The sequence below is a fragment of the Drosophila guanche genome, unplaced genomic scaffold (genome assembly GCF_900245975.1).
Source record: "Drosophila guanche unplaced genomic scaffold, DGUA_6, whole genome shotgun sequence".
NCBI lineage: Eukaryota > Metazoa > Arthropoda > Insecta > Diptera > Drosophilidae > Drosophila > Drosophila guanche.
In genome coordinates this window covers 8,985,260-9,001,630 of record NW_022995745.1, presented here as the reverse complement: position 1 = coordinate 9,001,630, position 16,371 = coordinate 8,985,260, and the positions used below count along the sequence as shown (strand labels likewise).

The window sequence follows — 16,371 nt, the reverse complement described above, 5'->3', positions numbered from 1 at the left end:
ATATATATATATGTGCTGCGGGACGGGGTAGGTTAAAAGTCGGCAGAGGCAACGGCAGGGGGAGGGCAGAGGCAGAGGCCAAATGAAGCAGAAGCAGAGTATGAATGAGAGAATGTGAAAAGAACAACAAAAGCTGCGGGACAGGGTGGGTTTAGCCACTGCAAATTAATTTCTTCATTCTGGCTATAATAATGATCCAATCGGATCCCAATTTGGTGATCTGATAGATATGGCCATTCCCTACGGAATTTATTTCCCTTTTAGTTTTCTTTTATCTTCAAAATTGTAGATTTGGGAGGTTTTCGCTCCTTTGCGTGGCAGGAAAGGGGGCGTGGCTCATTTTGAAATACACTGGTTTCAGTGTGAGCATATAGCAGTCTGGATGGAAAATTTGGTGGCTCTAGCTCTTATAGTCTCTGAGAACTAGCCGTCAAACAACACAGACAGACATAGCTCTATCGACTCCGCTATTGATGCTGATCAAGAATATATATACTTTATGGGGTCAGAATCGTTTCCTTCGTGAATTAATGTAGATGTAGAAAAAATGTATATGTAAAATTTAAAAAAAAACCACCGAGATTTATATTTACTACTGAGTACCGGGTATAAAGTTGTGACGCGTAAGAAGCGTCTCACACGTCCCTTCTTGTTTTGTGTGCTGTTTGTGTGGCATTCTCCCGCGCTGCCTGTGATAATTATTATGGAGCTCTTAACGCTTTTATTGAGTGTAAAACGTTTCGCAGGCGTTCGCTCTTGAATGGATATGAATTAGATTTATATTTATATCAAGATATACTTTTTTGCCTAAATTCCCTAAGATCCCATACGATTTTGTCACAGCAATGATAACGATCCATATGTGTGGCAAGCATATTTGCCTCTTCTCCTGCCTCTGCCTCGACTCCATTTTCACCTCCGAAGACTTCCGAGTCTCGACGCATGTGGCTTGTTATAATGCAACAGCAATGATGCACTGAACCAGAACGTTTTCTTTGGTCGCATGTCTCGGGAATTCATCCAATTTCTGTGCCAGCTGAACCGACAAATAAATGTTACAGCCTTTCCATTGAATTGTGATTTGTGGAGTGTGGGAGGGAAAACAACAGACCAACTGAAAAGGCGTTTACGATGATCATCAAAATTGGGGCTTGCGATTGGGCGAGCAAGGTAGATGCTCAGATACTTACATTTAATGAGTAACACTCATTAGTGTCACTCATTCAGTCTCACAAATCGATGGAACGCCCCAAGAGAAAGTATTAATTAGCCCAAATTCCTCGATACGGTCTTCTAGTGGGAATATTTTCGGGAGTACATACATATCTGTCAATAGTTTGGTGGATAAGGAAACAAATATACCATTATAAAAGAACCTGTAAATATTTAAATAGAGTTGCGAAGAGGGTATTGTATTTGTGTGGAAAAGTGGATGTATGTAACGCAGAGAAGGAAAAGCTTCCGACCCCATAAAGTATATATATTCTTGATCAGCATCAATAGCCGAGACTATGTTTGTCTTTCCGTCTTGTTGAGCGCATGGATCTCAGTGACTGTATGCTCACACTGTTACAAGTGTATTTAAATTTAATTTTGAAGATAAAAGAAAGCTAAAAATGCCATTCCGTAGGGAATGGCCATATCTATCAGATCACTCAATTGGGATCCGATTGGATCATTATTATAGCCAGAATGAAGATATTTATTTGAAGTGGCTTAACCTACCCCGTCCAGCAGATTCATTTCGTTTTCTGCACATTCTCTCATTCACACTCTGCATCTGCAGTGTGCAGCCTCTGCCTCTGCAGTGTGATTCTCTAGGAGAGGGGGACGAGCTAAATGAGCGTGTTGGCGTGATAAGTGTTGTAGATGTAGATGACATATGTAGAAAAAATGAAAAATTTGAAAAAAAAAACTGAATTCAACCTTTTGCATGAAAAAGCGAGCACGCACTGAACCTTTAGAGACCGAACACACCCGAAAGCCACGCTACAGCAGCTCCTTATATAATTGCTTCATGGTTCGGCTCTTGTTACTCGCCTTCATGACAGAGACAGATCGGAAATTGACTTCAGTTGCTAATCAGCCGTCGACAAAGCAAGGTCACGCTTCGCAACTATTGAATGCCACACTGTAAGAAAACATACTCAATGAGAAGTGGCAACAAAACTTTGTGTTTGTCCAAAATTTAGATGGCAATGCGATTGTGCGATTTTGTTGCGTGCAGTTGTTTCTTATAATTGTATTCATTTTTTATATCCGGTACTCAAAGAGTAAATAGGGTATATTGTATTTGTGCGAATAACGGTTGTATGTAACGCACAGAAGGAAGCGTTTCCGACCCCATAAAGTATATATATTCTTGATCAGCATCAATAGCCGAGTCGATAGAGCCATGTCTGTCTGTCCGTCTGTCCGTCTTGTTTGTCGGCTCGTTCTCAGAGACTATAAGAGCTAGAGCCACCAAATTTTGGCTCCGGACTGCTGTATGCTCACACTGAAACCAGTGTATTTAAAAAATGAGCCACGCCCCCTTCCGCCCCCGCAAAAGGTCGAAAACCTCCCAAATCTACAGTTTTAAAGATACAAGAAACCGACATTCCTCAGGAAATGGCCATATCTATCAGATCACCAAATTGGGATCCGATCGGATCATTATTATAGCCAAAATGAAGAAATTAATTTGCAGTGGCTAAACCCACCCTGTCCCGCAGCTTTTGTTGTTCTTTTCACATTCTCTCATTCACACTCTGCTTCTGCTTCATTTGGCCTCTGCCTCTGCCGCCCCGCAGCCTCTGCCGACTTTTAACCCACCCCGTCTCGCAGCTTATATTTGTTTTTTTTTTATGTGCAGGCGCTGCCTGTGCCTCTGCCGCGAGTCTGCAGTGTGTTGGTCTAGGGAAGGGGGGCGAGCTAAAGGAGCGTGTTTGTAACAGATGAAGAAAAAATTTAAAAGTTGACAAAACACCGCTAAGGTGCAGATGTAGTACTGAGTGCCGGGTATAAAAGTTGTGACGCGTAAAAAGAGTCCCTCACACGTCCCTTCTCGTTTTTAATGCTTTCATCCTACAGATACATTTTTTTTTTTTCCGCATTTGCCTTTAAGTTTATTTCGTTTTCAGTTTCATTACATAACAAATTGCTCTTTTGTTCAGCACCCATATGTACATTCAAATATCCCTGCACCGTGTACATATGTATGGGTGTTTGTGTGTGGGAGCGTGTTTGTAAATGTTCGTACATGTGTATGTATGTACATATATCATTGGATCTTCTTCTCTTGAATCTAGAGCTTAATTTTTTTATAATGTCTATGCAACCTTATGTGTTTCTCATTCCGCTAGTGTCGTCAGTCGTCTGTCGTGTGCCCCGTCAGTCGTCGTTGGAGCATTTTACTTGACTTTACGTTTCTTTACTTTTTTCTTTATTTAATCGCTCGCTTTCTCCCTCCCTTTTCCTCCCTTTCTTCCTTTTTATCTTTTATTAAGGTTTTTGTAATACAAAAAGAGTCAATTAAAATGTAGAAATGGGATGATAAAATGCGAAGGAAGTTTGAAGGCTCAAAACTTTGTATCTCGTATATATTTTATGGTTTTAAAAAATATAAATGTTTTCCATAGTAGTTAGTGTCCACCCCCTCTCCCTCCTCGTTTGCTATTCGCACTTTAGCTATTCTTTGCATTTCTTGTTCTTGTTCTAGTTACGTACATATTTATGTACATACATATGTACAATGCTAAATACATAAAAGCGAAATGCTAAATAAACTTATAAAAGTAGTTACGACAATAAAAGTTTGATTTAGAAATATTTCATTAATGTATCTTACCATTTAAAGAACTTAATTAAATTCATTGAAAAAAATTGTAAATGTTTTTCACTTTTTTAACTTTAATTTTTTCATTTGTAATTTGACCTTCAGTCATCAACTGACATTAATTTGAAGATATATCGTATGAAAACCACTAATTACTCGGTTCCTCCCAGTTTTAGTTTTACTTCAACCAAAATGGCAATGCTACGTAGGAAATATACAAACTTACAGAAATTATAACCACAGGTTCAGTGCCGCCAACGCATTAAAATGGTTGGTTCTAATTTCTTTACAATTATAATTTGAGCTTGTAATTTTAATTTTAATTCGTAATTATAACCGGTACTCGAAGAGTAAATAGGGTTTATTGTATTGTATTGTACCAGACTGCTGTATACTCACACTGAAACCAGTGTATTTAAAAAAATTGCCCAGCCCCTTTCCGCCCCCCCAAAGGGTGAAAATTTCCCACAGCCACAATATGGAAGATAATAGAAAAAACGCCATTCAGTAGGGAATGCCCCTATATATCAGATCACCGAATTGGAGTCAGTTTGGATCATTATTATTGGATCATCATTATAGCCAGAAAGCCTACATGAAGAAATTAATTTTCAGTGGCTAAACCCACCCCGTCCAGCACATTTTTTTGTTGTTTGCACATTCTCTCATCCACACTCTGCTCCGTGTAGTGTGCGACACTAGGCGAGTGGGGCGAGCTAAAAGAACGTGTTGGCGTAAGAAGTGATGTAGATGTATATGCAGATGACATATGTACAAAAAATGTCAAATGTAAACATCGAAGAAAAAAACAATAAGGGACAGATGTCTTACTAAGTACCCGGTATAAAAGTTGTGACGCGTAAAAGCGTCTCACTCGTCCCTTCTCGTTCTTAATTAAATAATGTTGATTCTAATAATTATAATTGTCTGCTGGACATATGTACATATAAATATGTATTTATGTAAGTACATACATATGTATCTATGTACATATGCATAAAATGTCCTGAAAGATATAATATTATTTTGAAATGGAAAAAGCAACTGGAACGTGTACCATTCGAGTGCCACGACCCCTGATAAGCTATCAAGGGAAGATTTCTTCCTCTGCCCTATCTCGACATGCTCTCGCCACAGAGCCAAGAAATTTCTAAAACATTTTGCTGCCTCTGACGAGAAACAAATTTGCGAGCGCAACATGTGCTGCTGCCCTTCAGCCGCGCAAAAGTTTCAATCATCATTATCATATTTATAAGCATTCAGCAGCAGTATTACAAGACAGCAGGTTCGAATGACACAAACAAGACAGCAAATTATGATATGTGGTTCTTATCTTCCTTCTTCCTATTCCCCGATTCCCCCTTTCTTTCAGTACAATAACTTCACGTTTGTATCTTACTTGTAATTATGTACATAAGTGTGAACAGGGGATTTCCTTCTGCGATGCCAGACCTATGTATACCGCAGCTCCTGATCCACGACCCGAGCACGAAGTTACACGTTTGTGGAGCGGGAAACCAGAGAGCAAGCGACAAAAGTCATAAATTTAGAAGCAATAAAACTTTCAAGACAAATAAATGCCAGTCGTTCCGAGACACGAGTTGAGTAGGCATTCCCTCTTCTTCGCTTCAATTGTTGTTGCAACACCACCATAAACCCCGAATCACGCAAAATATTTAAACAAACAGTGAAAAAGGGGGCACCGTGGGGCAACGCGCGCTTGCGTGCCGTACGGGTGGCCCGGAATCAAAGACAAACCAGACCTTGAAACGCGCAGTGCACACATTATACAGCGCACTCACGCTTATGTCAGGGGCATTAATTTATGTGAGAGGAGGAGATCGGCAGTCCAGGTCAACTTTCTAATTGATCATGTCCTTCAGTGCCATTGAGGATCATTGAGGATCATAAGGATAAGGACAGATTGTTTTTCATCTTTGAGCTTGATTTCTCAGCTAGGGAGGTAAAGTACACAATCTCACTTTGTTCCTAGGGTGATTCTAATTTCTGAAATGCTAAATGCCATTTCAACGAAAACAATTTTTATTTTTAAATATTTAATAAATTCATCATACAAATGTATTGAATGTCATTAAACTCATTAAAAACGAGATGGGACGAGTGAGACGCGTCACAACTTTTATACTCGGTTATCAGTACTATACATCCTGTACCTTAGCGTTTTTCAAATTTTAAATGTTTTCTCCATCTGTCATATACATCAACATCACTTCTAATGCCAACACGCTCTTTTGGCTTCCCCCCCCATCCGCTAGAGCCACACACTAAACGAAGCAGAGTATGAATGAGAGAATGCGTAAAAAAAACCAGACGTGTGAGACGCTTCTTACGCGTCACAACGTTTATCCCCGGCACTCAGGACTACATCTAGATGTAGAAGACACTAGAACCACTAGATATCGTTCACATTACAGAACACGTAGTAAAAAGACAGACAGACAGACATGGCTCTATTGACTCGGCTATTGATGCTGATCAAGAATATGTATACTTTATGGGGTCGGAAACGCTTCCTTCTGTGCGTTACATACAACCGTTATTCGCACAAATACAATATACCCTATTTACTCTTTGAGTACCGGGTATAAAAACTGCTGGACGGGGTGGGCTTAGTCACTGCTATGAGATATCGAATCGTAGGAAGAGAATATCTCGCTGTTTGTTTGTGGCATCATGATCTTCCCACCGCAGTTGTGACACTCTGCACCTAATGGATGCCTCTTTTGGTCAAGTAGCTTTGGCCCCGGGTCCACTTTCTTTTGGCACCTAAACGCGGCCACCCCGCATTCTTAGCATCTGCTGTGTTAATTATATGGTCCCTCGACTCGGAAATCATCTGATCTCTTCACAGTTCTCTTAACAAACGTGGATTTGGAAAAAAAAGCTAATTGGTAAAACATATTTTATATGGAGCTACGACTCCCCCTCTTTTTCTTTCTCTCTCTCACTTGTAAAAACTGGGAACATTTTTGGGAAACGACACCACGCCACTGCACACCACTTCACTCCACTCCTTCAACAGAAACACATAAATATGTTGTTTGGTCACCCTTTTGCTTGTTGTCTGTCTGCATGTCGCTTTCCCATAGAAGGAGAGGAGCAGGAGGAGGGTTGCACCTCCTCATGTTGTCAAATGAAATGACTTGTTGGCCATCATGATTATTTCAGACATTTGTGGAAAATGTTGTGCCCGAAAACTTTTCTCACTCTGTCACCCCGCTGCTGATACACCACACAGCAATCGTTTGTCCCTCGGACTCCGATACTCTACTATTTATAAATAATCAACATTTTTGACACAAATGTTTAAGGAAGGTGGCATGAAGGGGGAGATGAAGACTAAATCTGTCCGTAAATTCGGGTTAGACTCCATTTAATTGCTTTATGTTAAATTTTCGTAAGGAAATAAAATCAAATTTTAATTAAATATTGCCGTTTACATTTTCAAGGGGATTACGGATGAGGAATCGAAATCGGAAAGTGGCGGGGAAACCAGTTTCTGCACAATGCTGCATGCCAGCAAGCTCCAGCTTAATTCCACTCTGCAGCCAGTCTCCGTTTGAGCTGCTGCTCGTGTCTGTTTATTTTTTGTTGTTCCTTTTATAGAAACCAGTTTTGCCCAATGCACTATGGGTAAAAAGTCAGTTTTTTTGGCATTACTCCAAAGAATAGAGCTAGAGCTCTATAAATTAGCATGAATGTTAGTTAGACTAAAGTAGAATTTCGGATGTTTAAAAATGTAGTCATTTGGACCCCGCCTACCCACGCCCATACGAACTGGAACCCATTTACGTCGTATTTATTATAAAAAAGGTATTCCAAAGATTAATTATGATAAAAGATCCTTTAAAACATTTTAGAACTTTAAAAAATTATATTTGATTGAATGATTGTTTGGTTAAAAGTAACTCGATTGGAATCGCTCCAACGTACAATTGCATTTCGCTTGGTACTTGTATAACTAAGCAATAAATTTGATACTTTTCGTTTGAATTGTAATGGTTTCATCTTTAGTTAGTCAATTTTTGTCAATACTCTGTAAATTAAAACATTTTTTTGCGTCTGCTTCACGATTGTTGTTGGTCCAGACCTCCAGCAGCGTTGCATAAGTGAACTCATAAGCATCTGCAAAATATAAAATTTTCCGAAAAGGGGCAAAAAGGGCATTAACACCACAATTCTATAATAATTGGTTAATAACATGTAACTTGAACCCTTGGGCAGTGGTGTGCTGTGCAAAAGTAATATTCCACAGAACACACTGGCAATTGTTAGTACCAAGCCAAAAACAAACACGAAAAACACATTGGCCATTTTAAAATCTACACAATTATCAAAAAACATGGATTAGTAATATATTGAAATATCTCTCCCTATTATTTACATATTTTAACTTTTATTTAAACTTTAAAATGTAGTTACAATTAAAGCCCAAGTTGCTCAATGTTTCCCGCACTTTTTCACAAGTAAAATCATCTCAAAATCAGCCGACTTTGAAAGCGCTCAAAAAAGTATGGTACTCCGTAAAAATCTTCTAAAACCAGTTTTATTCTATCTTGATATTCAGGAATCAGAAGATTTAAATCGCATTCAAATATTTAACCCAAAAAAAGTATATTATTGCCAAAAATTCGTGCTTTTTACCCATAGTGCAATGTCCCATTACCCCTGGCATCCCATTCTTTACTCCCGATTTTCAATATCAGTTGCAGCCGAAGTTCCAGTCTCCAGAAGAGTTAAATTCCAGAGATCCAGTTCCAACGAGGATGAACGTTGTCAGACGCTTCGTACGTGTCGAAACTTTTGTACCCGGTACATATGTACATATGTATGTACATATGGTACATACAAATATACTGACTTAGTACCGGATATAAAAGTTGTGATCTTAGTGTGATGTGCATACATTTTACAAATGTAAACAAATGTTTTTTTTCGAATTTAAAATGTATCATTTTAAATGTTCTCTACATTTGTCATCTACATCACTTCTCACACCTACACGCCTTTTTAGCTCGCCTCCCGCCAGTCTCTACGGAACTGTGTTTTTATCTTATCTTCAAAATTGTGGATGTAAGCAATTTTCGCACCCTTTGTGGTGGCGGAAGAGAGCGTTCCGACATTTTTAAAAATATACTTGAAACAGTATATAACAGTATTGCTGTACATACATATGTATGTATGTACATATGTTTTCATCACAATTGAATGAGTACGTATCTGGTAATGAATTATAATAGTCGCCAGACCTAGTCTAGTCTCCAGTTTCAGTTTCTCCTACCAATTCCTCATTTAAGCCATGTATTATAGACTTGATGCATTTGGCTGCGAACTCGTTTGGTAGCCGGAGACCGGAACAGAAGGTATAGAATGGAGCAGAAGAGAGACTGGGAAAAATGACTTTATGGAAGATTACAATTAGGAGTTGTAGGCTTTGAAGCTGGCAAGGGAGTCTCTTCCCTCTCTATTGGGAGAGAGCATAGGGACAGGGGTAGAGGGTAAGGGTGTTTGTACACAGAGCTGGTTCTGTTCCTGCCTTATTTTCACGCTGCATTTTTTGCGTAGGCCGTGGAAAGGGATAGAGTGAAGTGGGGTTCAGCGAAACTGGTAGCCAGACTAGAGATAAATGCGCTGCGATCCAAACCCAAACTTCGTTAGCATTACATGAGAAAAGAGTGCTGATAAGAGGGATTGAGGGAGAGTATTTAAATAGTTGGCAACAGTAGGGGGCATTGGCAGGGCCATGTCGTGCCTCTGGCTACTTAATCTTGAGCTGTTTGAGCCGCTTTTTTGCCTTTTTGCTGTGGCTTCGGAATTCACTTATTAGTAGAATTCGGATTTATAAGATACATTTTGGGAAAGATAGAGAAACGAATGAGTAAGCGATCAGTTAAGATAATATAAAGTTATGCACACATAGAACCTCGTAATATACACTCGATATTGTAAAGGAATGCTTCTGCTCTTGTAAAATATCTTCAAAATGCATGGATTCCAACTAAGCGATGACATTCCACCTTCTTGGCGGCGTCACCTCATTTTTTGTTGGGACTCTTAAAAATTTCATCACTTGTCATAATTTGTTATTAATTTTGTTTTAATATATTTTTTGTTGGATATCCCCATTCTTGTTCCAACAAAGTTTTCTTTCGGGGTTGATGTGGTGAACGTGAAATTATGTTCGTGTAATATTTCATTAGCTGTTCGGTTGTTCGACCGGCTGCTGTGCTTTTTAGATACAAAATAATCTATATAAAGTATATCTGCGGAATGTGGCAGTCATTCTGCTCTGTGTTAATTATTACACTACTAAACAAAATCTCATTTTTTTCCGCTTAGAATGACGAAATTCATTTGCAGTGGCTAGCCCCCACCCCTTCCGGCAGCTTTGTTTATGTTTTGCTCATTCTCTCACTCTGCCTCATGCAGGGCGTGTTGGTGTGAAAAGTTATGTATGTACATATGCATATGTACAATGTAAAATTCGAAAAAGTCTTAAGGTGAATACACCTTATATTGAATATGTAGGTACATACATATGTACATATTATATACAGGTACCGCTTATAAAAGTTTTGACGACTTGGGGCATATTTACACTATGCGGCTTATGTGACGTGTCGTTTTCGTGTTCGTGTTTCGTGTTTGAGATGAAAATCATGCAGATATGACACATTAACCCAAGAGGAGCTACTATGCCTCATTCTCCATTTTACGAGATAGACTTCGATATTTTTTGCTTTGCTTCCTCCTCCCCTTTCTAACAATAACGGATTACATTCGAAATTGTTTCGATTTGGTTCCATCCAACTCTATTCAATAGTACACAATGACTTTGAATATTTGGTCCGTGCTGCGTCCACGTCGTACTGGGGCGCACATCATGGGTGGGATTTTGTGATTAGAGCGATACATCAGCCAGCCTGAGAGTAGTCCGTCTGTTCAATCGGATGAAAGCAAGGAGAGCGACCAACCGGACTGTGGCGGAGGAAGTGACTGTGCCTGTGGCATTGTCAGTGTCTGTTGTTGTAGCAAATATTTTATATGTATGTTATATGTATATACGTATGTTAGTTGGGTGTGCATCGAGATACAAGATACACTTATTCTGATTGTTTGTCCAGCCACATTCGGCTTTTTTCCTGGCTATAGCTGCAGCTCCTGCTCTCGCTTCCACCCTAGCTTTGACCCTGATTCGGGCTCTTGCTCTGGCTCTGATTCCGACTTGGACTTGGTCCCCTCTCCTTCTCAGCATCAGTTGATGGTCGAAACCAGTTTGAACATTCTTGAATGAGAGCCAAGAAAGATTTTTTTCCCCTTCTCATTTGGTCAATCGAAGTGGGAATATGAGATGTGCCAAATATTTTACGGGGCAAGAACTTATGGTGAAAAATAGCGTCTGAATTATAAAACATTATATTATAAACAAACAAAAAAAATGATGAAAACTCGTGAAAATATGTAATTTTGTAAAGATATTGATTAAAATTCAAACCTATAATATTATGTTACAATGCTTTAATGTAACAAAGTAGCTTTAATCACGTTCATTCACTACTTCCATGTAATGTAATTAAAGTATAAAAGGGACATTTACATTTTAAAATAATATGTACGTAAAAAGTGGCAATGTACAGCGTAACGAAAGGTCACAAAAGGTATTGCAACCGCTTGACTAAAGCCTCAAGCTAATCTTTGGCAAAACATGTATTTATTTGAATCCATTTAGGTCCCAATGAAAATTATATAAAAAATCTACAATACACAAAAAAGGAATCCGAATTGGAAAGAAAAAGGAAAAAAGGAAAAAGTAAATTCGGAGGAACGCATTGGCAAATCGTCTCCAGAGGAGGATCGTTCATTAAAAAGATTAGGAGAAGAGATACTTTCAGCTCCAGGTGGCAGCTACGAGGCTGAAATGCGACCGAGGCCCCCACGGGCCATACCGCATGTCGCGTCGATGACACGCGCGTGTTATTGAAGGAGCGGAGAGAGGGAAAGCCCTTTCGGATGATTCATAATTCAAATGCAAACGTGGCCAATAATAGTATTTAATAGTAATAATACATGCAATAGTCATTGCAACATTGAAACATAATTAACGCGAAGAGCGAGAGCAAACAACAAACAAATAAAATATTTAAGATAAATCGTCAGTGAAGTGAACACTTGCTACACGAACCGCATATTACGCAATACGAACCATTTACTATAATCCCCCGCAACCCCCTCCTGAAATACAGTGAAACAGTGACAGAAGGAACCGATACCCGAAAGAGAGAAACGTGAAAATGACTATGAAATCGATTAAGTACTCCGATTGTGATACCATTATGGATGGCTATAATCCGGTGCCGCCGCCACTGCCACGACGCGTGCCTCCCGTTCGCAACATCTACGCGGAGCCCTTTGCCCATGAACCGAACCATTCCAGCAGGTAATTAAACATTCATCCATTCATTCATTCATTAATACGAGCGGACAATGAATGGATTCATGGGACCATGGATTATGTTATAGCATGCAATTTCAGATTCGAATCCCCGTCCCGTAACAATATTTTTGACTATCTATAAGAGAGAATTACTTGGAAACTCTTACTTTTGGTTAAGATTTTTATACCCGGGACTTGAAGAGTAAATAGTGTACATTGTATTCGTGGGCGAAAGTGGATGAATGTAACGCACAGAAGGAACCGACCCTATAAAGTATATATGTATATGTATCTTCTTGATCAGCATCAATAGCCGAGTCGATTTATGACTGTTAGATGTCATGACTGTCTTTCTGTTCGTCTTGTTTGACGCCTGTTTCTCAGAGACTGTAAGAGTTAGAGTCACAAAATGTTGTGAAAAGACTAATGTCATATAACACTGAATCATGTGTTTCCAAATTTCGCCCTGCCCCCACAAATGGCGAAAATCTCTCATATTCACAATTTTGAAAATAAGAGAAAGCTAAAAAAATGATTCCGTAAATAATGGTTATATCTACCAGATCTCCGAATTAGGATTGGCTCAGATCATTATTATAGCCAGACTGAAGAAATTCATTTGCAGTGTCTTCCCCAACCCCTTCCAGCAGCTTGCCCTCCGCTTGCTTGTTGTTGTCATTTTTTCTATGCATTTTTTCATGCAGTGTGTGGCTCTTGGGGAGGGTATTAGGGCTTATACGGTTCCTGGGGGATGGTAGAAAATAAGCCAACAATATATTCGCCTGTCAGTTTCATGCATCTCATATCGAAAACCATTCCTTATTTTACTTGAGTGAGTTTTATGAACAACGATCCAAGCCAGAACTGCTGTATGTGGTGCGGGCGTGTGGGGGATACATCTATGATGATGCTGCACTTGATACATTGTATCCTTGTATCCCCAACATCGTCATGCCACTATGCCAGAGCAACCATGTGTGTGCCACTTAGATGGAGTAACATCAGTGGCCCGTTTATTTTCATAGTTTTTGGTTGCCGATGCGATTATTGAGCTCTGCGGAGAAGAGAAGATAATAGAGAGAACTGGGTTAGAGTTTCGTGTGTTCCGCTCCGAGAGTTGTTATCCTTTTATATTAAATGATAATTCCAAGTAATTTGTGTGGGATGCACAGCGCACATAAAAGACACTGAGACAAACTGGCAAATCACTTTACTTAAATGCAAAATTGAGAAAGAAGGGGAAAAAAAAACGACGACTTGAATCAACTTAAATGGTTGCTTATGTAATTTCAAATGAGACTTTGTGTCACCTTCTACTGTAGATCTCAAATCGTAAAATGATCTTAGTTTATTTCAGCATTTAAAAACGATTTTTAAGCCCTCCCACACAAAACATTCCCCTTCAAGTTGCAATAATATTTTTCTCTTTTCTACTCCAATTTTTAGGTAAGTTAGGGAAGAATTTGGCTATACCACATACGCTCGTGTGTATGTGTACATATGTATATCTTATGGGCACTTTAATACAAGAGTACGAGGCAGAACCGTTCAACCAATATTTGATGAGGTCACCGAATGCTCGACCGAAACTTTTCTCTGCACAAACATGCAGAGCGGGATGTGGCAGTGGAGATGTGAATTTAATAATTCAAGTAGCTTCAGAGAGTAGCTTCACTCGGACTGTAGGTCGGTGGGCGCCGAGCTAAGTTCACTACAAACAGGTGTAAGATATATAAGTTATGTGGAAAAAGAAGCGCTAACTCTTAAAAACCATATCAAAAAAATAACAGACTTAAAATTCTTAAAAAAAAGTACTAACATACAAAAAAAAAAATTAAAATTATTTTAAAAAATTGTAAGCTTTCAGTCTATCAGAAAAAGTCAGTTTGGTTCGAAGCGGAAAAAGAAGGTCGATTTTGTCGGGTAGGTTTCGGCAGATCAAAAACTTGTTCAGTTGGGTGTTGACAAAAAGGGCTTATGGCGTGGGGCCTGGGGCTTGGTTTTGGTTTGGATTTCGCTCAAACGCATTACTGCCCCGAACGAACGAAAGATGCATTCCACTTGCAGCAAATATTTGGACAACCTCTTGACCTAGTCGAAAGAAAGTGGACAAAACGAGTTCTCTGCCATGAGAATATTTTCGCGATCTATCTATCTCTCTGAAGTATCTTTCTGCAGCAGAAGGCAACAGTAGATTTTATAAGTCCCTTGCCCCGAGCCGTGACTCGCATCATGCTTGAAATGATGGGCTTCAAAACATTTCGTCACGTCTTTTATTGCACAAACAACACAAGCAGATAGCCAAGGGGCATGATGAAGAAGATATACAATATCACATATCAAACGGAAAATACCATTCATGAGACACACAACTCGATTTTGCTCGATAGAGAGTATTTGTTTCGGACAGTTGGAAACTAATTTGTTATGAAATGGATGTCAGGAGTCAACAGCATCCTATTCTGTCCTGCTGTGACGACACGGGGAGCAGAGGTCAACAAATGCAATAAAAATAAACACTAAAGCATCTAAATTCGGATCATCAGATGGAGAGTGAGTATCCACTGAATGGAAAGACTCTCGAATGTTGTAAAATGTATGGGGTGAAAAACAATAACCATAACCAGCTTATAGATACAAATTAGTTTCATTGATATTTATCACTTCTCTTTAGTGATTAAAAATAGTTTGAGTTTGGTTTTTTCTTTGTTTATATGTTTGGGCCGAAAAAATGTTGATGAGGAACCTCAGATGTTGTGCAGAGCAATACGTGCCTATTATAAATTCTTGTTGTCCGACTGGGAATCTCGCTGCTGCCATTTTTGTCGCACTAGCTTGGAAGTGGATGCACGATTATTGCACTCTACGATCCGCTGGAGAAAACGTGTACCAGGAGAGGTCGCTGCTCTTTTGAGCACATGCCACTCAGGACAACTGATGAAACCGTGCAACATCCCGGACTCCATCAAGATCGTAGTAACTGTGTGGCTGCTGATCAAGCTCCAGCAGCCCATCGTGGTCATTTTTCAGCTGTGCCCCTATCTTCTGCCAATCTTCTGGAGATATTGCCTGTTATTCGCTTTATGATAGTTTTTGGGATCTTTGTCCCCGCCTGTTGCAATACACTCGTTGCGACTGCTTCCGGGTTTTTGTATTTAAACTCGGACCCAAACTCGGGGTTGGCACCCGCTTTGGGAATCGCACGCTCTTGCGGCCGGGGGTATCCTGCCTCTGTTCCACCTTCTGCTCCTCTTTCTTCGGACTCTGCCTAGGAGCCACCTGTTTGGTGACAATGGATTTCGGGCTGCTGATGGTGGAACTCACGTTGGCGAAGTACACTGAACGAACGGGGATGCGGTTAGGGGCCGAGATACCGCAACGCGCTCCATGCCCTGGCAGGGCGGCGCGCGGTAACGACCGCGCACTGGCGCCAGTGCAGGCGGCGGAGGAGGTAGATGGTCCCACCGGGGGGTGAAGCACGGCCTGCAAGTTCGGACTACCCTGCACGGAGCGCCGGAGAAGGGCGTTCTCCTGCATGAAGCGGGCGCGTAGGATGCGCATCTCCTCCATCAGTTTCTCCCGACGCAGCTCTAAGTCCCTAAGTTTCTGATGTTCTGCGGCCAGCGTCTGACATAGTCGGTGGTACATATTGTTGTTCCGCTCCTGGTCGCGCTCCCTCCTCCTTTTGCCAAACATCGTTAAGGATTGTACGACACGGACTTATATATACATATGTATACTTTACGGACTTAACACATTTTACGGCCCTTGTTGGAAGGAGCTTGATTCTAGATTGTTTTTTTTTTGGGACTAACCAATTTTTTCAACTGAAATTTTGATGAGTTTTGTAGCTTTTGTGTGTGCCGACTGAGACTTTGCGGAACATATCTGAACAGCTTTATTCTGACAGAACATAGGGTCAAGGCCTACATAATCCTGATATTACACTACTCGACAAAATCAAACTTTTTTTCCGCTTCGAACCAAACCGAGTTTTTTGGGTAGACACATATTTTTAGAGAAGTATGGTTTTTTTCTATGGCAGAACTTTTTCTTAAAGAATTTGTAATATACGGTTTTTTGTTCGTAACATTTTTTC

The 16,371-nt window shown here is 40.0% G+C and overlaps 2 protein-coding genes and 1 long non-coding RNA gene across 4 annotated transcripts in view; 1 reads left to right on the top strand and 2 right to left on the bottom strand.

Annotated features, from left to right (window-relative positions):
• Window positions 1-812: 812 nt before the first annotated feature.
• On the bottom strand, window positions 813-12,897 carry LOC117581486. The gene is made up of 3 exons (XR_004573659.1): window positions 12,833-12,897; window positions 1,191-1,326; window positions 813-1,114 (listed from the first exon to the last, which is right to left on the bottom strand). It is a non-coding gene; the product is annotated as an uncharacterized LOC117581486 (long non-coding RNA).
• The window catches only part of LOC117581484 (teneurin-a), a 111,687-nt gene continuing 106,936 nt past the window's right edge, over window positions 11,621-16,371 (top strand). For both annotated transcript variants that reach the window (XM_034268727.1, XM_034268726.1), the window contains exon 1: window positions 11,621-12,275. In XM_034268727.1, coding sequence (XP_034124618.1) covers window positions 12,130-12,275 — 146 coding nt within the window. In that variant the 5' untranslated portion in view covers window positions 11,621-12,129. The remainder of the gene's footprint in view (window positions 12,276-16,371) is intronic.
• On the bottom strand, window positions 14,923-16,154 carry LOC117581485. The gene has a single exon (XM_034268728.1). The coding sequence runs from the start codon at window positions 15,966-15,968 to the stop codon at window positions 15,354-15,356; it is 615 nt and encodes a 204-aa protein (XP_034124619.1). The 5' UTR covers window positions 15,969-16,154; the 3' UTR covers window positions 14,923-15,353.